Consider the following 25,885-nt stretch of genomic DNA (forward strand, 5'->3'; position numbering starts at 1 on the left):
CAAACCCACCCATAAACAAATTATACAGTCAAGGAGACATCATGCATTCTTGCCGCAATCCGACATTCACTGGGAACCAATCACTTTCCTCTCTTCCTACTCGTACACATGCCTTACATCCCTGATAAAAACCTTTCACTGCTTTCAGCAACTTACCTCTCGCACCATATAGTCTTAATACCCTCTACAAAGCATCTCTACCAATTCTGCCATATGCCTTCTCCAGATCCATAAATGCTACATACAAATCCATCTGTTTTTCTAAGTATTTCTCTCACACATTCTTCAAAGCAAACACCTGATCCACACATCCTCTACCACTTCTGAAACCACACTGCTCTTCCCCAATCTGGTTCTCTGTACATGCCTTTGCCCCTCTCAATCAATACCCTCCCATATAATTTCCCAGGAGTACTCAACAGACTTATACCTCTGTAATTTGAACACACCTTAATCCCCTTTGCCTTTATGCAATGGCACTATTCATGCATTCCGCCAATCCTCAGGCACTTCACCATGAACCATACATACACTGAATATCCTTACCAACCAGTCAACAACACAGTCATCCCCTTTTTGATAAATTCCACTGCAATACCATCCAAGCCCGCTGCCTTGCCGGCTTTCATCTTTCGCAAAGCTTTCACTAACTCTTCTCAGTTTACTAAATCATTCTCCCTGACCCTCTCACTTCGCACACCACCTCGTACTAAACACCCCATATGTACCACTCTAACATCAAACAAACTCAACAAACCTTCAAAATACTCACTCCATCTCCTCACTTCACCACTACTTGTTATTACCTCCCCATATGCCCCCTTTACCGATGATCCCATTTGTTCTCTTACGCACTTTATTTACCTCCTTCCAAAACATTTTTTTATTCTTCCTAAAATTTACTGATACTCTCTCACCCCAACTCTCATTATATATATATATATATATATATATATATATATATATATATATATATATATATATATATATATATATATATATATATATATATATATATATATGAATAAAAACTGGGTACATATTATACAAAGTTAGGATATGGGGCAACGCGAGTGTACAACTCTCTCCCAATAATACACAAATATCAGTTACACAAAAACAAAAACAAAATTCACGATATCCTACACACATTATTATACATAACGCATATTATACAAACATCAACACGAACTGTAGAGAACATTAGATTATACACATGTTTACCACATATACAACAGACCAAATGTTCTATTGTTGGATTGTTAGAGCGTTACCGCCTAGCATGCACCGGAAGCTAGACTCGGAGGATGATGTTATACACTCTCACCTGTAGCTCTCTGGTGACATACCACTCTTCTATTACAACATACAGGTATCTGTTACAGTATACCAGTTCTCTGTTACAGTATTGCAGAACTCTGTTACAGTATACCAGTCCTCTGCTACAATAAATTAGACATTTGTTACAGTATACCAGACCTTGGCTATAGCATACCGGTCCTCTGTATTGTATACCACTCCTCTGCTACAGTATACCACTCCTCTGTTACAGTATATCAGTCCTCTGCTAAAGTATCATCTTTCACTCACATGCAGGTAGAGAACAGTAATACAATTAACATAACGTGAAACAAATTATCAATATTTAATAAATGATGAAACATTTGCCGGAAAATACTTTAGTTATCGATTAAATTTTGCGTGACGCTGTAAATATGAAGCTGGTAAAGTTTAGTTTCTAGGGTCAGCACTGGATTAAAAAGTTCGCAACTGACATCTAAGCATCTGAACGTTTATCTGTCTTTTTATACACATATACTTTCGAATGTAGATCGTGTCGGGAGCAGTAGACCTGAAGCATAAAAGTTTTCAGGCAGGTTGTACCAACCTGTTCAAGAATTCAAGAAGACTTGATCGTTCTCACTATGTGTGAAGAGGATATTTTTTCTTTACTGTGACTAGAATTTAATTGTGAGTGTGGATGTGGCGTGGGTGTGAGAGTGGTGTAGCGTGGGTGAGAGTGTAGTGTGGCTGTGAGTGCGGGTGTTAGAGAGGTGTATGTGTGCGTATGGGCGTGAGTGTGGCGTGAGTGTGAGTGATGTAGTGTGGATGTGTGTTGTGGTTCTGAGTGCGGGTGTGTGCATGAGAGTGGTGTGGGTGTGCGTGTATGAGTGTGGTGTAGGTGTGAGAGTGGTGTAGTGTGGGTGTGAGTGTGGTGTGGCTGTGAGTGCGGTAAGGGTGGTGTGGCTGAGTGTGATGTGGTGAGGATGTCTTGTAGCTGGGAGACAAGCTGCGGGGAAGTTGGATATATTGTTACTCTTGACACAAAGTCGTAGTTCAGTTTATCTAATTCCCTCCTGCCTGCCACCTGCTGTGATGCGTCTCTCAACAGGTTAGTTGGCCAGGCGGTTCCCAGCACCTGCCCACGTTTCCAGCACCAGTCTTGCAATTCAGTATCTTCCCATACTTCCCGTACTTGCCCAGGTTTTCAGCACATCTCCATATCTCTGGTATCTGCCAAGGTCTTCGGTGAATGTCAAGGTCTCCGGTACCTGTTCAAGTCTACAGTCCTTAATCTGGTGTTCAATACCTTCCCAGGTCACAAGCGTCTGTCCAGATCTCCAGTACCTATCTAGGTCTCAAGAACCTGTCCGGGTCACAAGTAACTGCCCAGGTCTCCAGTGCTTGCTCTGGTCTCCACTACCTACCTAGCTTTCTAGTAGTCTAGTGGTTACTAGTCACTGACAGCCTAAGGTCTCTAACACACGCCCAGGTCTCTAGTTACAGCAACCTCTTGTTTCAGGCACTTGCAGTATATAAGCCTCTCGGTATCTCTGTACACTAAGATACTCCAAACACCTGACACTAGAAGCGCTATCTATTTGTTCAACCTGTATGTCACTCTCAAAGGGCGCTGCAGCAGCAGTCTTAAAAGGCGACAGGAATCTGATACCGTGAGGACGAACAAAATGACCCGATGAAGATTTCATTGTATTACAGTGCAGGCTCCCCCCTCCTAGCTTCTTCCCCCAGGTCCTCCGCCACGGTAATATCACCAACAGGTAACCTGTCATCAGCGTGAGGTGTAACATCATCCTGGGTGTCAGTTGTCCCTCACCTTCTGCCGGACACACCCGTCATTCTGCCCTGGTCTCAGTACGCTGAAGTGAGTGTTATTTTTTCTCTCTTCAACTAATATGTACCAGAATTTACATATAGCATGAATGCTGAACTTGTGGCGTTTACCGAAAAAATAAATATAATTTTCCGATAAGGTAATTCCATAATTTTGCTACAATGAAAGCGGACCAGAAAATCCATTTCGGAAATCGGTTAAAGTTCTTCGGCCAAAAATGAAAATACGCCCATAAAGTAGACTTCAAACAGGACGACATTTTCATTACTACTGAGATAAACAGAAAAGAAACAGATAACACCTGAAACAAAAGAAAATATGGTGATGCTTGACGTCTAGAGAATTGACTTTTTGTACCTAGTTGAGCCATATGGCATGAGAAGTGTGCACTGCTAATGATTTCACACGGACAGTGACATATGTTTCATAACACAGCAGTCAACAGCAACATGAGCATAATGTTATCTCTCATCCTGCTAAACTCGTCTGTGGAGTCGAAAGAAATGTTCTCGTTAGCATTATGAGGTTACGTAGCTTCTTTGTGCTACGTGTACGGGCGCCCAGGGTAATGTCTACAAATTCTATGCCTCCGCAGTAAGTATAAGTTCCTCAACGCCAGGTAGTATTATGATGAACATACACCGGGTTAAAGGTTATAGACAGCAGCCACCCAGGGAAGTGCTACCCTCCTGGCTTATGAGAGTCTTGAGAGGTAAAGTGGTGCGTGCAACCATCTTACGGTCTTCGTGTTAGATGTTGGTAGCAGCCGCTGTTTTATGGAAAGGGGATAGTGAAACTGAAATAGGAAATGTTCTACATGTTTATAGATCAAAATCAAACCCAAGGCCCCGACAACACTAAGGCCACTCTTGAAACATTCAGACTGTGGATAACACAAGAAACAAACAAAATATTCCATTGCTAATTTGAAAAAAAGCGATAAAGATTTTTTTCATTTAACTCTCAAGTAAACTTGTCTAAAACAGTAAATTGGAGAGACTTTGTGGTCTCACACACAGCTGACAAGAACGAGTGCATTTAATCGATCTTGTCTTCTGAATGGCCATGGACGATTTTCCTTGGGAAAACAAAGCTTTAACACGTTCGCCTGATATACGATAAGAGACGAAGGTTATAGACTATGATTTACACGTATGAGCGAGTTACATTGTATGGATCATCAATACTGTGTCAAACAATAAACACATTAATATAGTTGTAAGATATTTGTGACTCGCTTTGGTTTAAGGTGGTCTGTAATTGGCTGGAATTACACTGGTGCATATACAGTTCGGAAATATGCGCCGTAGCTGTAAGGTGTTGGCGTAATATTACGTACTAAAGAGCAAGAACTGATGTGTCAAGGACTGATATTGATTTTAATATAATTACCAATACATTACTTCCATAGCCTGTCGAAATAGCGACTGATTCACTCTCGTTTACTCGTACAGCAAAGTTACCAATAATCAAGTTCTACTTGCGGAGGTGTGTATGACTATGGCTAGCGTTGTATGCCATTGCCCCAACTGATTTTTTTTTTCTTTTTTGGCTTCTCGTTAATATGCAGTACCAGAAGACGATGTAGTTCCGTCAGTGGGAATACAAGATACAAAGACTGAGCCATTCTAACCTTCATCCAATCAACAAATGAAAATAAGGCAAGATGAAGAGGAGCTAGGCTGAAGGCCCAGGTATCTATCTAATACATAAGTTACTGGGGAATTCCGTGCGTTGACGCGGCCCACTCCAACGATCCCGCTCACTGCCTTACATTTATTTACAAAGGTATTCCTGTCCCCATATCACACCTTGATATATTGTAGAACACTTCTTTACCCTACTTCCCTATATCTTACCCTATCACCCAATCATCTACCTCTCATTACACATGATGCCAACAGAAACAGCACCGCTCACACTCTCACTTTATAAGATAAACTCGCGATAAAGTGCCCCATAGTGTCCCACTTTCCCAACAACAATCATTCGCCATTATCGTAAATACAAAAATATTCATAAAATTTGTGAATCATTACGTATGTTAATGGTCTGCACCTCCCAGCCTAATACGTGACTTCCTTCCTGAATATATGAATACTTTCACTCCTGATTGTGAGGCCGGGGCACCAGCTGCTGCAAACCAGACTACGGAGAATAGCGATAAACGAAGAAGAAAACAAGATAAATATATATATTGACCTATTAAGGCTGGGCCTTAATTGAAATATAAAGAGATTTATGAAAGGGAAAAAGAAAAGACAAGGGAAAGTATTTACGAATTTTGGAAGAAGTGAAAAACCTGTCGTTTAATATACCCCGGGTCATAGTAATTGGGAAAGACATGAGAAAGTAGAGAGTTCCAAAGCTTCGAGGTGTAGGGAAAGAAACACTAATCCAACCGGCCCACCTTTGTCGCCAATGGTACATACTAATCATGTGACACACCAGTTTGCCGAGTATCGCGTGGTCTAGCTAGCGGTGGGGGCCAGACAAGCAGCTAGCTCTCGGGAACATAAACCAAATTCATGCCTATATAAGAAGAGGGAAATTCGAACCAACATTTCGGTGTAGGGCAACAGGGTTAAGTTTTGAAGTTATCCTGTGACAGTTTATAAGTCGTATCGCTTTCGACTCAATTATGTCAAGTAAGGATGCAGAGCTAGAACCACCCCAGATATGGGAGCAGTACTCCATACAGGGACAAATTAATGCTTTGTATAAACGGAACAGCTGTTCAGAAGAAAAGCGATTTCGACATCTAAACAGGACACCCAGTTTCTCAGAGGCAAACTTAGCTATTTCCGTAACGTGGGTTTTCCAAGATAGGGTGGATCTGTCTTCCACCTTTAGCATCATTCTCTTGGGGTCAGATACATACAGCATTTCGTCTCACCAACACAGGTACTCTAGTGTGTGACGGTGAAATCACATTGACACATTAACATACTGTAGCGCTTCCTATGATTTCATTCTCTAAACCAAGTTGGTTCGTAAGGAGACTAATGTCTCCCTCTACACTTCCAACCTCACATACAAAAGCTTTCAAAAAAAAAAAAAAATCTTATTCCTGAAGCCGTTTCCTCAACACATTTCCAAAACACCAACTGTGCAACAAGTTTTCCCCACTTGAGCGTCCCTTTACGTCCAGAAACAGCCACTTTTCTAACAACTCTCCAGCACAACTTCACCGCTCTAAACAATGACATTACACAAGCCCAACAGTTCTCCAACACACTCTCGCTGTTCTTTTAGAACTCGAGCCATTTTCCACATGAAGATTCCTCTTATAAGTCTTTCCTTTTTCTCAAGGCTCTCAAAATATTATCTCAATACACACACACACACACACACACACACACACACACACACACACACACACACTTCCAACGCACTTGACATCCTCAACACCTCATCACTTGTTCATCGCATCTCTAATGATAATCCTCCAACAAATCCCAGTGTCAACAACCTTCTCAACTTCAGCGCCTTTTCAACGTTCGTCAAACATCTTTTCAAAGCTTCAACAGTTTGGACCACCTGACTAACCCTGCTATACTGCTGACTTCCTGAGTTCTTTTCAAGCACAACAACAGTTCGGAAATATTTTTCCTTCACTCCTTTACATCGGCTGGACTTTAGTATTTCCTCAGCACACCTACAAAACACCTCCAGAAATGACCGAACGTGGATGAGCACCTTGATCGAGTTTTTCTGGTGGCCAGGACCCAATTAAGAACGTGACAAAGACGTCAATTAAAGGCGATTAGAGTCTGATTTCGGCAGCCTGTAGGAGCCTGCAAGAGGCACCATAAGATCTGATCCAAACTTTCGTATGATATACAGGGAACTAAGAGCCCTGGATTACAAAGACAAAACAGAGAGAAAAAGAGTGAATGAAAATAAATAAAAGGGAAGGATTTTTATCAAAGGATGTGAGCTGAAATCATCCGGATGTTGGACACGTAGTCACGACGGAAGATGTTTTTCAATGAGGAAACTGAACGAGATTATGCATGCACGTGGCCATCTACATAGATATACATATAATAACGTCAAAAGTGGGTCAGAACAAGGGGGCGATTCCGTGCACGTTATTTTCACAAACAAATTATTGTAGGGTGAAGAAATTAGCAGAGAAATACCACAGCGGTATGGGCAAGACATCACTCTTGCGTCGGTGTCTCGATATCAAAAATACAATTGTTCTTTGCTGGTGGGTTACAGCGAGGAGACAGTAATACAGCAGTGACAGTGAGCCGTTAAACATATCACTGCTGACACATCACAAGGTATGGCAGACGCATGAGCTAGGAGGACACAGAGAGGACGTCGGCAGTGGGAGCCACACACCAGAGGAGGGGGAGCTGGGTGTGGGGCAACCCCCACATCCCCGACACAGGCGCGGCCACCACCTCCATTGTTGACCAACTCTCGGCTTCCGCCGGATCTGACACGTCCACGGGTTGACTCTTCCGTCCACAGGCTGACACTCCCGCCCACAGGCTGACACACGACCACGAACAGACTCCCGTCTACGAGCTGGCACTTACATACACGGGCTGACATCTACAGGCTGACGCTCCAGTCCACAGGCTGACACTCCCGTATACGGGCTGACACACGTAAGAGGGCTGACATTCACGTCTACAGGGCTGGCACTCCTTTCTACAGACTGACATTCCCGTCCACAGGCTGACACTCCCGTCTACAATTGACACTTTCGTCTATAAAATGACACTCCCGCCCACAGGCTAACATTTCCGTCTATAAGTTGACACTTCCGTCTACAAAGTGACACCCCCGTCTACAGGCTGACACTCTCGTCTAAAGGCTGACACTTTCGTCTCCAAACTGACACTCCTGTCCACAGTCTGACCCCCCCCCCCCCCCAGACGTCCATGACCGGGAACATGGTCCTCACTGACGGATTTTAGATCCGACCTGGCAGTGTAATACGTTAATATTTCCTGGTCATACATATGTTTGTTGTATTCAGTTGGCTGTAGGTAACTCTAAATATGGATGATTTCTTTACCAAATATTCAAGACTATAGAATATGTCATGTATTTGTCACCTGTCACTATCTTACCTGAACCATCTCTGCCTCCCTTCACCCTTGGGCGAACTACGCACACCAGTGATCCTCGGTGGAAAGCTGCTCGTGCGTCTGCCACCTGCTCGCCTCACTCACTCAGCCAAATCATAAAGCAAGTTTTGCTTTATTTCCCGTGGGTATAACATTGTGACATTAACTATTTAGTTCTGGAAACATTTATCGTGCCAAAAATTGACGCATTTTTTCGTTAAAATTCCCAACTCTGCCTTAACAACATTTATTCCTTTCAGGCATGTAAGATGTCAGACAATGCGGCGTCCACAGTGTCAGGATGAGGGCGATGGTGAAGATGTGGTTGGTGGTGGTCACCCTGATTCTGAGTCGCTTCGTGTTCTGTCACACAGCCGCTCGAACCCTAGAGGAAGCAAGTCACGCAACACCGGATCCACCGCTCACAGACCTCTCCTGGAACATTACCAGCAACGATACGTCACAAGACGACGTCAGTCACTCGGAGGAACTTGCTCATGTCTGTACAATCAACAGCCAAGATGTTTTAACAGACAAAAGAGGATCGCCTGGAGGAAATACTCACGGCAAAGGAGAAAAGTCTGCGAGTAATGATCTTGTTAAGTATTTTAGAGATTTGCTTGGGGATATAAATGTTGCCATACTTGCCTTGCCTGAGCCAGAGCGTGAATACAAGCAAAATATTCAAGATGATTTCTTCACATCAATAGAGGAGACGCAGACTGTGTTGGCGCACAGTAATGAAAGTCTCGATTCTAACCAAGATTACCCGGAATTTGACACTAATATCACGTACAGGAGCACAGGTAGCAACAAGGTCTCTGCTATTAACAGAACACAGAGTAGGAACCTTACACTTGATATAGAGACCAACACAGAGTCAGAATTAGTCGACCTTTTCTGGAGCAAAAGTGAAGAGGTCGCGAGTACAGACCCACCTGTGGGTACGGAAGGCCACTCATGGCTGTCTGAGGAGAATACAACGCTTGAGCCGCCGGGGCCAAGGCTTCCATTGTGCTGTATGAACGGTCAAGACAAAGACTCCTGCCGAAAAAAGATCCATCAGGCCTTTAGTTTTTACATTCCTGTCGCGTTTGGTCGGTGCAGAGCGCCAGAACCTCACCTGTTCCATCAGTGTCTTGCAAAATATATAGATTGTCCTCCTGAAGAGTTAAGACAGGTTGCCTTTACCCAAACCAGGAAAATTGTGTACACAGACAAATTATATTTCTCATGGGATCAAGTGTTGATAGAAGATTTCTGTGTTGAAGTTGACAGTGAGAATAACAGTGTTGCCAATGCTGTGTTTTGCCATAACCCTCCATCAGCAACAGTGGCCAGGCCATGTAGAGGACCGGCGTGTCTTAAGAAGTGCTGTCCCGAGGGTTATATACTAAACAATCACTCGTGTATTTGTTCAGAAACAACGTCGTCTTTGTCCGTGACTTTTAACAAAATTCTAGATGTTGGCTGGCCGTCTGTGACAGAGAATATACAGACGGAAATACAGGTTGGGTTCCCGTACTGTCAAAACGCGGAAGCCATTACTACATATTCTGTATCCAGCACGCAGAGAAACATACATTTTCACGCAAATGGTTCCCTTGTCGTGGAACAACAGAAGCCGTCCCTTAACTACTGTGTGGATGAAATCCTTGGTGAGGAAAACACTGGATCCCCAGAGGAGAGGATCATGGTGACGGTGTGTGCTGCCCCTACTCATGACCAACAGTCTACCTGGAGGGTGAGGAAGAACGGATTTTGGTTTGTAAATATGTAATCATGTTTGTTTATGCTTCGGTTTATCTATACTTTTAGGAAGATTCGTTTTCAAAAAGGAGAGAGAAAAAAGGCAGTTTCTCAAAGATAATATGCATTCATATTTACACATGCACACTAGATATGACGCCTAAGAACTTGTGTTTATAATAAGATTTAACATATCGACTAAAAAAAACCCACAGGCTGAATTGAATATAGACAATAAAAAGCACATCGTCCAAATAAGTTCAAAAACGTAGAAAGAAAAGTGTGAAATGAGTGCGAACGACAGACAGGGGATGACCTAGGGTAGAGGATGTTGCTGTGATGATCTCGCATCTAATTCAAATTTCGAATACCTCTCATCAGCCAAGGGACAGAAAGGTTCCAGTAATTACCCTTTTAAATACTCTCGCATACAACCAAATTTTTTGTTCGCACTCAGGTAAAAATATTTTGCATCCCCTGTCTGGCACAACACTAACCATTCATCCCAACCTCTAAAATACTTTACTAAACACATGCATAAACATCCTAGAATTTCCCTTTTGTTTATCAGTGCAGTTCCTTGTTACTCTACTCTTGGTCTCATCCTTCCACTTTGCTACAAGGACACATGCACATGTCCTGTTAATATCATGCCTCTGTATTTATTCCCCAGAATTAAGCTGAGATTATCCTTCTACTCTACCGTTAAATTGGTATATGTAGTGCATAAAAATGACACAAAAACTGTTTATAATAGCTACTGATTGTAAAGCCATAATAATTTCCTGACTACTTTCTGATTATTAAAGGATGCTACCTTATAGATAATTTTCTCTCGATTTTTCGTGTGACATAATCTGTAGTGGTACATGACAAAAATAAGTGATGACTTTAAGTGAATTTTGTCAAGAGGATAATAAATCATAGCATTAGAGGTCTTTGAATAACGGAAAGTATGGGTTTGATGTATTAAGTAAAATATCATGGAACAGGGAAGAAAAACAAAACCTAATGAATCTTACTTAACTTACTATTCTTTGGATGCAAATCAAATTTGGTAAAATAATGTACGAGATTTTCTTGCTAAATCATCGTGTTTGACGTTTACTGTGTTCATAAAATTTGCTGGATATGTTGAGGGTAATGTTAAACAGAGTATTTATGTGTCATCGTAAATTTTAGATTTACTTAAGCTATTTTAAGCGAAACGTTGTCCAAACGTACTTAAAGTTTTAGTTTTTATAATTTCCGATGCCTTAGCAACACCCTAGTTGCCACAAGTTTATGAAACGACCTGAGTTAGGTTCAATAGGTCTCTTCACAGAGAAGCTTAAATATCATTTCTGTAATGAATGAGTAAGAATATATGTATCCATATGAATAAATGCAAGAAAATTATCAATTAAAAGGCCGAGCTCCTTAAAGTAGCCCTCACGAAACAAACAAAAATCTGGAATATGTGAAGCGAGACTTTAAACAAGCGATGACCTCGTCCAGTAATTACAGGGATAAGTTGTGGTCTATTTCAGTTGTCTATTAGGCTGAAGTATCAAGAACAACGAATAAACACTAGCTTCAAAGATTCTGTCTACAAATACAAAAAGAAGTAAAATGGTATTTAACTTACCTGTCATATTAAATACTAGTATTCTTGAAAAACCTATATAGAATTTAGAAGCTTGTTCTGAAGATTCTTTAATGATGCCTTTTCAACTGAGAGCAGAGTTCAGCTATGTAGTCTTCCTTGTTCTTGAAAATTTCTTGTATAAGTTCTTGTGCATTTCAGAGCACATAAAGCTGCACTCTTGCTGCAATCAAAGTTAATAGACAAAGCAAAGTCTAGCGACATCAAACCTAACCCTATTTATCTTTTCCAAGCCAATTCAATATGCGAATAAAAGAAAAAAATATGTAAGTGATCACAACTGCACCTTCGTACACTTGAGTGAAAACTGTTTTGAGGCAGACGTCATTACCAAACGGTGGTAAGGGAGGTACTGGTGTAGGTCGGTTCATTCGTCCAGATTCATCTGTCACTGTGAAAACATGACTTATTATCAATAATCATTACAGAGGAAAAAATGAAGAATATGAATGTTTTTCTTAGAATATCAACTGAAGTAATTATATTATTTTTGGATATGGGATGAAGTACTTTTTTGTATTCTAAATTAATAGCTCTCATCGTACATCCGGCAGAGGCAGATCAGTAGACCAATACAAGTTAAGAAACTACAAGAAAAACCCTGTTGTTGTGTATCCAGTGAAACTACTCCGATCTACAAATACCTTCTTTTGCATCTTGAGGTTGAAATTAATGCACTAAATCAGTTTACGTTATAATAATATGGATTATTTTCTTTATAACGTAGAAAAAGACCAGACTTTTATTGTAGCATAAGCAAAGTTTATCTTGCTTCTTCATGACAAACCCTCATGCTAACAAATACATTGTATTTTTTACAGTTAGTGCGCAGCGTGCTGATCCCGGCGGGCTTGGTGGTGTCCTGTGTGTTCCTGGCAGCAACGCTGCTCTGCCACCTGTGTGTGGCACCGCTCAGGGACCTGCACGGCCTCTGTCTGGCTGCCTACGTTGCTGCCCTTCTGGTAGCCGATGCTACGCTCTTTGTAACGCAGGCCTTCTCGAGGTTCCTTCCTCCGTCTGCCTGCGTCTCCGTGGGTAAGGATGCCAGTGGAAAGCGTAGGGTAATTTTCACTTTCATAGTCCAGTACCCACGTTGTCTCATTTATTGAACAATACTTCAATCAAGCATCATCAGTACCAGCATATCTCCTACAAATATATAATTTTCTCCAGTAAATATCCATTGTAATATGTAACCTTTCTGACATCAATATATAGTTATAGCTCAGCAAATTTCCTTGTCATCCTTCCAACCCGTACACCTCATTGGTTAATCACTGGTTGGTTAGTTGAGCTTTAGCCTTGTCAACTGTCAGGGTCATTAAGACCGTCAAGTTATTACCACTGCTGGGAAAATCTTTGACATCTTCCTCAGGCATTAAATATGATTCTAAGACCGCATATGTTCTCACTAAGTATATTGCCCACAGGTAAATCATTAAGAATTCATGAGTTCAAAAGTTCATATACGGACGATTTATACTATAGACATTTGTAATGAAAATTTCACAGTGTAAAAGGCTTACGATTTAAAAGCTCGTGATATACAATTGTAAATTTCATTGTTCAGTGATATCATTTCAAAGATTCACAGACTTAAGTTTCACAGCACATGGACACACATCTAATACTTTGAGACTAAAGGTTCACAGCTTATACAATCACGCAGGAGTAACCTGGTTCAACTTCTCAATGCTAAGATTTTTACCAACATTTTACATTATGAAAAAAAAGGTTTAAAGATCATCGACCAAGAGTTGAAGGCCAGTTCAAAAGATTACAGTTCAGTGAATTACTAATTAATGATCACACAAAAGGTGCATGGCTGCAAAAAATCAATAATTCATATTGCTTAATTCAGAAACATCCAAGGTAGTTTATACAATTCATGCTAACATTCCTTAAATCAAGGTTTAAAAGATTCATGGTTTGATGTTTATATTTCAAAGGTTTATTTGTCTACGAATGTTGGTTCAGACTGACAGTTCAGGAGTTTATATAAAAGTATTCACTGATGAAAAAAGTTCACAGTTGAAGTGCTGACATTCAAATGTGTATGACTGAAAGGTTCTTGCCTGTTTTGTTGTTGTTGTTGTTGTTTAAGTGTATTTATCTCAAGGATGTACAGCTCAAAGTTCATAAGCAAAATATCTAGTAGCGTAAAGGCCGAAAGTTTACAGCAACTGGATTTAGCTGAAGTTCTCATAATGCAGTTTACTGTTCCAAGAATCAGAATTCAAAATACTGAATACCAAAATGTGGAGGAACAAGATTCACGCCCATGACCTCTCCACAGCCGTCATCCTGCACCTGGCCTTCCTCTCTTCCTTCTTCTGGCTCAATGTCATTTGTTATGACGTGTGGAAATATGTCGGGTGAGTACAGCCACGTCAAGCTTCACAGAATGAGACAGTTTGTTATGAAGTATGCCTTAACTTACATCCTCACTGTTTGCTGTTAGGAGTCTTAATACATAATGCACAGTGCACGACTTGCGGTTGCTTGATGGATGGGGCATTACGTGCGATAAGTACAAAGACGATGATACACCAGTGTTCCTGTATACAGGTGATGCTGTTCATCTAGCTGAGTCAGGGATGTTGACTCGAATAGCGTCCCTTCCATAATGTCTGCTAGGGAAGGATGCTGGAAGTGGATGAGAGTAAATTTTGACAAATGGCTCTTCACAGTGTCATATCAGTTTAACTGCAAAAGAAGGGGATAATTTAGATGAATCTAAGTATTTGCAAAAGACCATCAGCAAGAGCTGGAAATGAGAAAGCTAAAGCTGAGAAATGAGTTATGCATGGATATTGGAGTGACGTATGTTGTACGCTGAATGCCCTGGTGAATGCAAAAAATTTATTGGTAGAGTGTGCCAGACGCTTCCATGAAGTAGTATTTGTCCTGTTCCCGATGCATGGATGTGAAACCCAAGTTTATATTGGCCAGGATAAGTAGTGCACAAAAGAAGTAGAAATAGATAATTTACGCCGTATAACTGGCATTAAGTGGATGAAGTTGAGAATCAATTTTAGAAAAATTTGTGCTGAAATGTCATTAGAAATTAGATGAAAGTTTTTTGGGATTGGATGGTCAAGTAGAACATATGGCAGATGATAGGCTTGTCACAACACACTTGAAAGTACAAGAGATAGGCTACTCAGATGTATGTATGTGATGAGATTTGGAGAAGACTAAAGGTAGTGGAAAAGTTTGGTGCGTACGGTAGAGTGGAGACTGATTTCACGTGGCTTATCAATTAAGAATGCAAAATGAAATGGAATTCGTTTTCATTTCAACACACTGGACACGGGTAAGGGATGTGTATGAACGACCTAAGAGGTTATGTGTACCGGTCCACACCAGGGAGTTGGGCGTGGAGTTAATGGTAATAGAGAGATTGATGAATATCTAACAATATTTCATGTTACAGGACCGAGTCTACCTCATGATAAACATGGTAAAATAACCTCAATTTTTGCGATAATGGATGTACAGCTTGTCAGCTTTCTGTGTAATCACCTATTTGTACTGTACGGGAGTGTTCAACACTTGTGGAGTTTCATTTGTTGAACTGTCTCTACTACTCTACTTTTTAAATCTGAATATTGTTGCTCTTCCCATTCACAGTTTCAATAATCACTTTTTCCCATTCATCCACTATTATGTTTACAAAAGAACTTCATTAAAGGTTTTCTGGAAAGTTTCTTCCTTACTTTCATGTTATTGCCTGTGTCTTTTCTAATCCTGCATTTCAAAAAAATTGTTTACTGTTGACGTCACAAGTTAGTTTACAAATGTAAAGGTTGTGATCGTCACCGCTTAGTCTTTTCTCTTCCTTGTTGGAAACATTTGTAACCTCTAACATTCCTTAATTCTGATACCATATTTGTTGCTCTCCTCAGGACCTTTTCAATTAGTTAAATTCTTTTGTGCGTTTATAAGTGCCGTGTCCTGCGAATACTATATTCTAGTTTTGACCTAATGTATGATGTGAAGACCTTGTCGAATTTTCCTTATCCATATCTTCACTGTTCTCAGTGTATGTCCTCTTTACTCTTCTTCCAGGGCAAGACTAAGGCGACAGACTTAGGACGATGCCTAATCACCCTAGTCCCATTGACTCAGATTCCTGCAGTTTACTTCCTGCGTCATAATATTCACAACGATTTTTTTCCACTGTAACCCGTCCTCGGTACTTTGCTTTCAATAGAGTTGAATTTCATTTCTTGTATCAGGCCAACTCTGGAGGTTGTCCAGGTCCCCTTGTAAGGTAATCAATCCTCCTCACATTCTACTTTACTCATGACTTTCACATTATCCACAAACACATTCAGGTAGGAATCCAGTCCTTCTGGCAACTCATTAAAATGGATCAAGAAGAGCGAAGTCCCAGAGGAGAACCTTACGGCACGCCAATGGGGACAGGCCATTTTGAGAAGGCTCACCGGACCTGCACCCTTTGTTCTCTTCCACTTCTATCCATTGAAGTAGTCTTCATCTTATTCCTACCAGATGGTTCAGCTTCTTTACCAACCTCCTATGTGGTAGAGATACGCTGTCTGGCAGTCCTAGTACAGACTATCTACCTAGCTTTCTCTTTTCTCTAAATTGGAGCTCACTCATAGAAAGCTAAGAGGTTCATTACATACGATCTCCTTTCCCTGAACCCAATTTGTCTCAGTGATTCCTTATAACTCAGTGGCTGCTTCGATTTACTTAACTATGCGCAACATGTGTTTATGTTACTAAGATTTAAGGAAAGATGAATGAGAATGACTGAAGCGTAGTGTTCAATGATGTGCAATATGTTTATTTTACTAAGATTTAAGGAAAGATGAGTGAGAATGACTGAAGCGTAATATGTTGAAGTGCCGGCCTCATCTCCGAGGGGCCTCTGTGAAACTGTTTTTTTGTAGGTCCAGGTTGATGAAACAAGGAAAAGATCGGTAGATAATCATGACATGTGATATAGTTTGAATTAAAAGAGAAAAAAAAAATAGTTTGAGAAAAGTATGCAATAAACAAAATTATTAGGAGTGAAAAAAATAGTTTGAGAAAAGCATGCAATGAACAAAATTATTTGTGAGAGGTACAAGTGAAGGCATTACAGGGGAAGTTGTAGAATTCATGATAATGTGTAGTGTGTGTGTGAAATTTGTCTCGAATAAGATATGTGTGTGCAGTCAAACATTGACAGGTGACGTAGCTGTGTTAATAAAAACCATGTTCACTTCAACAAGAGTTGAGGAAATGTGTGCAACCTGAGGCTGTGTGCAGTTGATCCACCTAAAGGTGAATCAGAACAAATCTAATCATTATCAATGAACAGACATTTACAACCAGGTTCATAAAAAGAGAGTCCATCTGATTGAGTACAGTAATGTTTACGTCAGCCAAAACTATTCAAGATAAAACGGAATCAAGAAGATAACGGAAGATTGAGGAATTAAAGCACTGTAATATTAGTTTATTATTGGCAAAATCTTTTCTTGCTGGATTCCTAATCTGTTAGCAATAATATGGTCCTTAAATAAAGGAATAAAGGAAAATGTGTCATAAGAACTTTCTTCTTTTCTTTGTTGGTAGGGGTGGGGTGATGGGTGGGGGATTATCACTTGTTTTAGCCAAGTTCAGGTGGCTGGGGGGGGGGGGATAGTGGGCTCTCACCACCCGTGGTAAGGGTAGGCAGCTAGTACCCTTAACTGACAGTTTTCACCCCTGGTCAGACTGACGGTGCAGGCAGTGCCCTTATATCGCTACCCCGACGACTTCGGCCGTTTCTTCGCCTATGCCGTGTACGCCTGGGGTTCGCCTCTCATCATTGGAGGTGTGGCTGTCGTCATTCACTCCCTCCCGCAGCACATTGACTGGCTTCTCAAACCTGACTTCGTGAAGAACAGGTGCTGGTTCAGAGGTAAGGCCTAGTGGGTTGGGGGACGCTTACATGTGCAACTCTTACCAACCATACACTCTTGTAGTGTTTTATAATGGACCGTCTCTGATCTTTTTTTAATTTTTTACCAGGATTCTAAATCATCTTTATACTTGCAATATGTGAAACAGGTATGCCTCTATTGCAGCTCAGCAAAGCTTCAATATCAGTTTGCATAGGTTCATCTGGAGTGAGATATACAGCAGATTGCAATTTCTGTTTTCAAATATACTCTTGACGCTGTAACTTATAGTCCTAAAAGGAACTACACTATGATTTATTTGAGTTTACAATAATGCTGGCTCCACATTTAGCCATACAAATACGTGGAGGGTCGGATTTTTAAAACTATGGTCACCTCCAAGGACCAAGCTTTCATTACTTACCAGTTTCTGACAGACGAATGACTTTAGGTGAGGTTTTGTTCGATACAGCTTATAGGTCTTCAAAATTTAACCGTATTGAGGCCTCAAGACTTCCATTGTAATAAAGAAATATCCACTAAAAATCAACATTTTGGAAAATGAAAAACTCCTTATTCTGAAAGATCGTGTTTTTGGTTTTGCCTGCTAATGACTTTACTGGTTTAGAAGCATGGGATGGACCTCATACTATCATCCAAAGTCTTGTTATCATCAATTAACTCAAACAACTGGTGTTGTGTTGAGAATTTTAATGTTTCCTCGATTCCTGGCTTTAAGCTTAAAAGCATTTGATGAGCGTTCCTTTGAGCGCGTGCCCAAAGGATTCTCCCTTAAAGGGGCGCCTAAAGGATGTGCCCGGGAAGGAGTATCCGAAGGGTGCCCCCTACAAGAAGCATCCATTTGATGTCTTCCCCACAGGAAACATCCGAATGATGCCCCCTGAGCAGGGTACCACACCTATGCCGACTTGAGAAGGTATCAAAAGAAATAATTGATCCTTGAGAAGGTATCAAAAGAAATAATTGATCCTTGAGAAGGTTTAGGACTCACTGGGCACTGATTTTTGTCCGCTTTTCATTTTTATTTGGAGGAATAGCTTGTGGTTGTCGAGCTGGTACTCTTCCCTCAGAGTCGACGCTCTATATCAGTTCTGTTTACGGATATCCCATCTTGCAACTGCAGATCCTATTTTTTAGGGTTTATAAAGACGGTAAGATTTTTTCTTTCAAATCATTTGAAGTTCTGTCATTGTATTTGTGTGTACTGTGTGTACTTCCACACTTACAATAGCTAATTACTTCTGCACATGCGTAAGTCTTAACGATTCCCACAAACCATGCACTTACCATAATTATCCTTACATTGCATGCCCGTATAATTGCCATATATAACAATGCATTGGGATGAGATGCGTAGTTTGACATCAACATCTCTCCAGCCAGTATGTAATGTGTAAAGGCCTGTCTACACGAACGGGCCTGATCGGCGGGCTTGCCCGTTAACGGGCATATTTGACGGGCAAACGATCAAATTGCCCGAAAGCCCGCCGAGCGAAATCACTGAGCTGGTGCGCGGAAGCTGGAGTTTCTACCCTGCCAGACGCAAGATAATATCGTGAACCCACAGCGGGCCTTCATCCCACATCCCACGGCATAGTAGCACAGTGAACATTTAACCATGGCAGCCCAGGATAACTCTAGTGAGCCACCAACAATTTTTTGGTCTAAAGCACTTACTAATACTTTGATTGACCTTTATCGTAAGAATCCATGTTTATGGAATGTGAAGCTGAATAAGTAGACCCACTTGCTAAAAATCGCAGAGTTGCTTCCAGACGAGCTTCTGCTGTAATGCTGTTTCTCATAACTGTGTCTTTCTTCACTATGTATGGCTCCACCTTTGATAACAAGATGTAAAAAGTGCTTACACTCATCCTCAGGTAACTTCTAAAGTCGTGTTCCTCACTACTTTGTAGTTCATGAAGTATTGTTGCAGTGCTTCCAAACATACTTCTTTTCTTTAACCAATCTTTACACCATATCCTTTTCTTCTTTTTCTTCTTGAGACACAAAGCTGTTATCATAGAGCTCAAAATCTTTTTCTTGACAATGCTAGGCACCATGGTTCTCGTACCGCACTCCACCCGCTACTGGCAACATCGTCGGGCAGGCCCGGCTGTTCATCACTTCGCTCGTGTGGACAACATTTACGGGCAGGCCCGCCAGATTTTGCCCGTTAACGGGCAAACCCGCCGATCAGGCCCGCTCGTGCAGACAGGCCTTAAGGGATGTTTGAGCTGTCAAATGTTATAATAATGGTGTTTGTATTTACAAGTCTGTCGTCATCTATCCTTCTTTATTTTTTCAATGACATTATCTGGTTTTAGGTCTCTAAGGCTTTCCTCGTCTTAACTGATTTTTGCAGTAGCGACCGACCTATTTCAAGTATGTAATTGGGTTAACACTTTGACAGATGATATACAAAAGGAATTCTTTTGCTTGTTTAATTTTGATTATAAATCTCCATACTTATTTGTCTTATACCCTGTTTTTCTTTTTCCATATCACTCTTCAATGCTTTAAATGTTCTACCTCGATATCCTGGTAACATGTTGGGAGTAATATATTTGGGCGAATTATACTTTTGGAATTTTCTTTCTACTGCTTTTTCTTTGTGTCTCAATATATTCTAATATACTTACAAGTACTTATTTACCACTTTAACTTCAGCAAATTTCTCACCACATTCGACAGTTGATGTGTTATTACAGAAAGCTTTACAGCCATAGAATTTAAGGTATCACAATGTTCATTGTTTTCACTTGACCGTAATATTTCAACGATTTCGCACACTCTCTCAGTATCACTACAATTTCCAATCCAGACTCCATTTTCACAGGTCCATTTCCTTAATTGGTGTCTTGATGTATCACTGTCACGAAGTTCCAGTGCCACTTGTATGCCAAGGTCGTCAGGGGTAACTTATCATTTCCAGGCGAGGGTACACCAAGGCTCTTCCATCCAGGATTTGAAGCATGGCAATCAACTCTTCACAAACGAGTCCCAGGTCCTCCAGATCATCCCATCAGTTCCACTAACGTGACTAATGAGACTGACTTTTCAGAGACCATTGCAGACACGTGAGGATAACTCTCCCATATTTAACCTACAAGGCTCAGCAAAACCATTTGTTTACACCAAAAACATTAAAAAACGCAATAGTCTTTCGACTAATCATGGTTGAGGGGGAGCCGGAGGGAGCTCTGGGAATCGTATGAATACCTCAGACTCCCACTCTTCTGTGATCTCAAAGATCCAGTCCACCACAGCCCTACAGCTAGCCTCAGAGACATCCGGAACATACTTCGTTAATCTACATATTCCTCCAAATTAAATTTTAGATGATGGAATATCCTTAATAGGTATGCCAAATGCTCTGAATTTTGTTCATGGACGGTACGAAACAAAACAAAAGAAAGTCAATTCACGATCCATAAAATCCCCACCACCAAGAAGAGGTATCAGGGCGTCTGATTGGGCGGATTTGGGGGGTAGTAGTTTACGAGCGATCAACGATGTTTGAAAAGGTAACTACACGGGAAACTTACAAACTCTTGTACTAATGTAGATTTTACGGTAAGTACACACATCATACACAACTTATTACATGGTATATCTGGTCCTCGGCAAAGATCCACCCAAAGCTTAGGCTAGGGTTCGATCCAAGCTTAGGCTAGGGTTCCACCTATCTTAAGCTAGGATTAGAACCAACTTAGGCAGAGAACCCTAGGCTCTCTAATCCTTACAATTATAAAGAAATAACTGCGGCAACGATGAATAAATGAAGAACCTTCTCGAATAAATAAATCAAGAGCATTCTAATAAAATGACCTAACTTCACTCCGACAACAATCCCATTCCCGTTCCAAGTTTTAGTGATTCAGATTATCTGAATGATTCGTGGACTTGAAAAATGTGCAAGATCAGGCTGCCATTTACCTTTAGCTCAAACACCCAAGCAGCCAAAGTCTAGGTCATTAAATTTCCCATGGAAACCCAAGAACAATAAGACAACAACAGATTGCCCTACTTAACATATAGATATGCTCCAGCTTGACAGGTTATCAGAGAGATACTATGTTATTGGTCTGCTGTGGAGACCATTTAGTGATGCCTAAAGGACTTGGTGCCTGGGAACTGTGGGCATTTCACAACATACCTGACCAGTTTCGAAATATGATACGTCTTACCACTACAGCAGCAATAGGTTCTCTGGTCACCCCTAACAATGGCTCGCGTATATCGCATGTTCGGTAAATTTGTCAATACTAATAATATGGTAAGTTGTATGAGGAAAGTGGTGATTGAGAGGGACTATTTGAATGGTAAGTTGTGTGGGGAAAGTGGTAATTGAGAGTGTGGTGGCATGCAGTTTCAAAATGGGGAGGAACAATGTGCTTTCAGGAGAAATAGATATGTGGATCAAGAGTTCGCTTTGAAGAATGTGTGCCAACCATATTCAAAGAAACAGAATCACAAGACGCCTTTATTGGATCTGGAGAAACCATATGATAAGGTTCATAGTAACGTTACGTGAAAGGTGTTGCGAATATATGGTGTGGGAGGAAAGATGCAAGAAGCAGTGAAGTTTTGATACAGCGAGTAAGGGGTGTGTGTGCGTGGGTTGGTAGAGAATAGGGCGAGTTTGCGGCAGGGGTGTGTGATGTCACCATGACTGTTCAGTTTGCTTATAGGTGGGGTGGTGGAGGAGGTATGCTGTCTATTGGGGGTAGAGGCTTGGGGTCAGGAAGGTGAGTCGTTATTGTTTGTCGATGATTGTGCAGGTGTTAGATTCGAGTGAGAAACTCCAGAAGATGGTGGCTGAGTTTTGGAGAGTGCGTAAAGGGGAAGAGTTGAGAACACATGTGAATGAAAAGGTTATCATGTTTGGCAGTGAAGAGAGACTGGTTAATTGGAGTGTGAGTTTGCATAGGGAGACATTGTCAGAGGTGGTGTTTTAGATATTTTGTAGCGGAAGTGACACGGAACGGGACCATGGGAGCTGAAGTAAGCAACAGGATGTTTGAGGAGGCAAAGGCCTTGGGAGAACCGAGGAATGTGTGGGAAGAGAGGCCACTGTCTTTAAGAGCAAAGATGGGAATGTTTGATGGTATTAATCAATCCTGACGGTGCTTTCTGGATGCGAGGAGTGGGTCTTACAAACACAAAAAAAAAAAAAATATGAAGAGGAGGTTGGATGTGCTTGAGAACATTATGTGGTGTGAGGAGGGTTAACTGAATAAGAAATAGTAGGTGAGAGAGAGGTGTGGTAATAAGAGAAGTAAAAGAGAACCGAAAAAAAGTGAGCTGAAATTGTTTGAACATATAGAAAGGATGAGTTGACGAGGGGTATATATGTCAGAAGTGGAGAAACACGGGAGGAAAACAAAGGAGGAGGTGGAGGGAAGAAGTGAAAGGTGCTTCGAATGTTCGGGGTCCGAACATAAAGGAGGATGCGAGGTGTGCCAGGGACGAAGTGCTGTCAGTGGACTCATCCAGGGGATATGAAGTGGTAGGGGAAACCACATTAAATCTGAGAGATAAGGGGCTCTGGTTCTGGTGCATTATACATGTTAACTAGAGAGTGGAAGCAAGCGACTGAAGCCATTTCTTCGTCTGTTCTTGACGCTACTTTGTTCACGCCAGAAATGGCAAGCATGCGTGAAATAGAATATGAGCGATTAACTGGAGAGTAGTCATCCAAATCCAGTGACTACTAGTAGAGGTACAAAAAGCAACTTTACTCATCCTGTAAATCGACTTTCGACAGATGGGAAAGAAATTTTGGCTTATTTCTACGGCCCGATGGGAGTGCTGTGCATGGCCAACACCCTGCTCATCTGCCACACTGGCTTACGACTCTATTGCGCCGACAAGAAGTGTGACTGTTTCTTCGGCAGCTGCAGAAGAGCTGACCACACCCTCTACCGCACCCACATGACTGAGTGAGCCTACTACATTTCTGTTCCATCTTACTTACGCTGGTAGCTAGACGGTAAACCAACATTAATTGGTGAATACTATTTGTTGACAGCAACCTGAGAAATGTTAGTTACCTGTGATACACATTTTTGAGAGGTTACTTATATATATATATATATATATATATATATATATATATATATATATATATATATATATATATATTTTTTTTTTTTTTTTTTTGTCGCTGTCTCCCACGTTTGCGAGGTAGCGCAAGGAAACAGACGAAAGAAATGGCCCAACCCACCCCCATACACATGTCTTGATTCAATCCACTGACAGCACGTCAACCCCGGTATACCACATCGATCCAATTCACTCTATTCTTTGCCCTCCTTTCACCCTCCTGCATGTTCAGGCCCCGATCACACAAAATCTTTTTCACTCCATCTTTCCACCTCCAATTTGGTCTCCCTCTTCTCCTCGTTCCCTCCACCTCCGACACATATATCCTCTTGGTCAATCTTTCCTCACTCATTCTCTCCATGTGCCCAAACCATTTCAAAACACCCTCTTCTGCTCTCTCAACCACGCTCTTTTTATTTCCACACATCTCTCTTACCCTTACGTTACTTACTCGATCAAACCACCTCACACCACACATTGTCCTCAAACATCTCATTTCCAGCACATCCATCCTCCTACGCACAACTCTATCCATAGTCCACGCCTCGCAACCATACAACATTGTTGGAACCACTATTCCTTCAAACATACCCATTTTTTCTTTCCGAGATAATGTTCTCGACTTCCACACATTCTTCAAGGCTCCCAGAATTTTCGCCCCCTCCCCCACCCTATGATCCACTTCCGCTTCCATGGTTCCATCCGCTGCCAGATCCACTCCCAGATATCTAAAACACTTCACTTCCTCCAGTTTTTCTCCATTCAAACTCACCTCCCAATTGAATTGACCCTCAACCCTACTGTACCTAATAACCTTGCTCTTATTCACATTTACTCTTAACTTTCTTCTTTCACACACTTTACAAAACTCAGTCACCAGCTTCTGCAGTTTCTCACATGAATCAGCCACCAGCGCTGTATCATCAGCGAACAACAACTGACTCACTTCCCAAGCTCTCTCATCCCCAACAGACTTCATACTTGCCCCTCTTTCCAAAACTCTTGCATTCACCTCCCTAACAACCCCATCCATAAACAAATTAAACAACCATGGAGACATCACACACCCCTGCCGCAAACCTACATTCACTGAGAACCAATCACTTTCCTCTCTTCCTACACGTACACATGCCTTACATCCTCGATAAAAACTTTTCACTGCTTCTAACAACTTGCCTCCCACACCATATATTCTTAATACCTTCCACAGAGCATCTCTGTCAACTCTATCATATGCCTTCCCCAGATCCATAAATGCTACATACAAATCCATTTGCTTTTCTAAGTATTTCTCACATACATTCTTCAAAGCAAACACCTGATCCACACATCCTCTGCCACTTCTGAAACCACACTGCTCTTCCCCAATCTGATGCTCTGTACATGCCTTCACCCTCTCAATCAATACCCTCCCATATAATTTACAAGGAATACTCAACAAACTTATACCTCTGTAATTTGAGCACTCACTCTTATCCCCTTTGCCTTTGTACAATGGCACTATGCACGCATTCCGCCAATCCTCAGGCACCTCACCATGAGTCATACATACATTAAATAACCTTACCAACCAGTCAACAATACAGTCACCCCCTTTTTTAATAAATTCCACTGCAATACCATCCAAACCTGCTGCCTTGCCGGCTTTCATCTTCCGCAAAGCTTTCACTACCTCTTCTCTGTTTACCAACTCATTTTCCCTAACCCTCGCACTTTGCACACCACCTCGACCAAAACACCCTATATCTGCCACTCTATCATCAAACACATTCAACAAACCTTCAAAATACTCACTCCATCTCCTTCTCACATCACCACTACTTGTTATCACCTCCCCATTTGCGCCCTTCACTGAAGTTCCCATTTGCTCCCTTGTCTTACGCACTTTATTTACCTCCTTCCAGAACATCTTTTTATTCTCCCTAAAATTTAATGATACTCTCTCACCCCAACTCTCATTTGCCCTTTTTTTCACCTCTTGCACAAATATATATATATATATTTGTCATTTCCCACGTGCGCGACGTAACATCAAAAACAGATGACTGTGCCTGAAAGGGAAAAGTCCTCACTTGGCCCCCTTCTCTGTTCCTTCTTTTGGAAAATAAAACAAAAGGGTAGGATTTTCAGCCCCCTTTTCCCACCCTTTTTAGTCGCCTTCTGCGACACGCAGAGAATATGGAGGTAGAATTCTTTCTCCCCTACCTCAGGGATTATATATATATATATATATATA

The 25,885-nt window shown here is 41.3% G+C and overlaps 1 protein-coding gene across 4 annotated transcripts in view; it reads left to right on the forward strand.

Annotated features, from left to right (window-relative positions):
* The first annotated feature begins 3,053 nt into the window (after positions 1-3,053).
* The window catches only part of LOC139749124 (probable G-protein coupled receptor Mth-like 1), a 46,328-nt gene continuing 23,496 nt past the window's right edge, over positions 3,054-25,885 (forward strand). For 2 of the 4 annotated variants that reach the window (XM_071662744.1, XM_071662747.1), the window contains exons 1-7: positions 3,116-3,166; positions 8,279-8,368; positions 8,487-9,970; positions 12,442-12,655; positions 13,917-13,995; positions 17,353-17,540; positions 23,312-23,486. In XM_071662744.1, the coding sequence (XP_071518845.1) occupies positions 8,528-9,970; positions 12,442-12,655; positions 13,917-13,995; positions 17,353-17,540; positions 23,312-23,486 (2,099 nt within the window). In that variant the 5' untranslated portion in view covers positions 3,116-3,166; positions 8,279-8,368; positions 8,487-8,527. Of the gene's footprint in view, positions 3,167-8,278; positions 8,369-8,486; positions 9,971-12,441; positions 12,656-13,916; positions 13,996-17,352; positions 17,541-23,311; positions 23,487-25,885 lie in introns of all 4 variants that reach the window. The other 2 variants (XM_071662745.1, XM_071662746.1) reach the window with 2 other exon arrangements.

The sequence above is a fragment of the Panulirus ornatus genome, chromosome 6 (genome assembly GCF_036320965.1).
Source record: "Panulirus ornatus isolate Po-2019 chromosome 6, ASM3632096v1, whole genome shotgun sequence".
Taxonomy (NCBI): domain Eukaryota; kingdom Metazoa; phylum Arthropoda; class Malacostraca; order Decapoda; family Palinuridae; genus Panulirus; species Panulirus ornatus.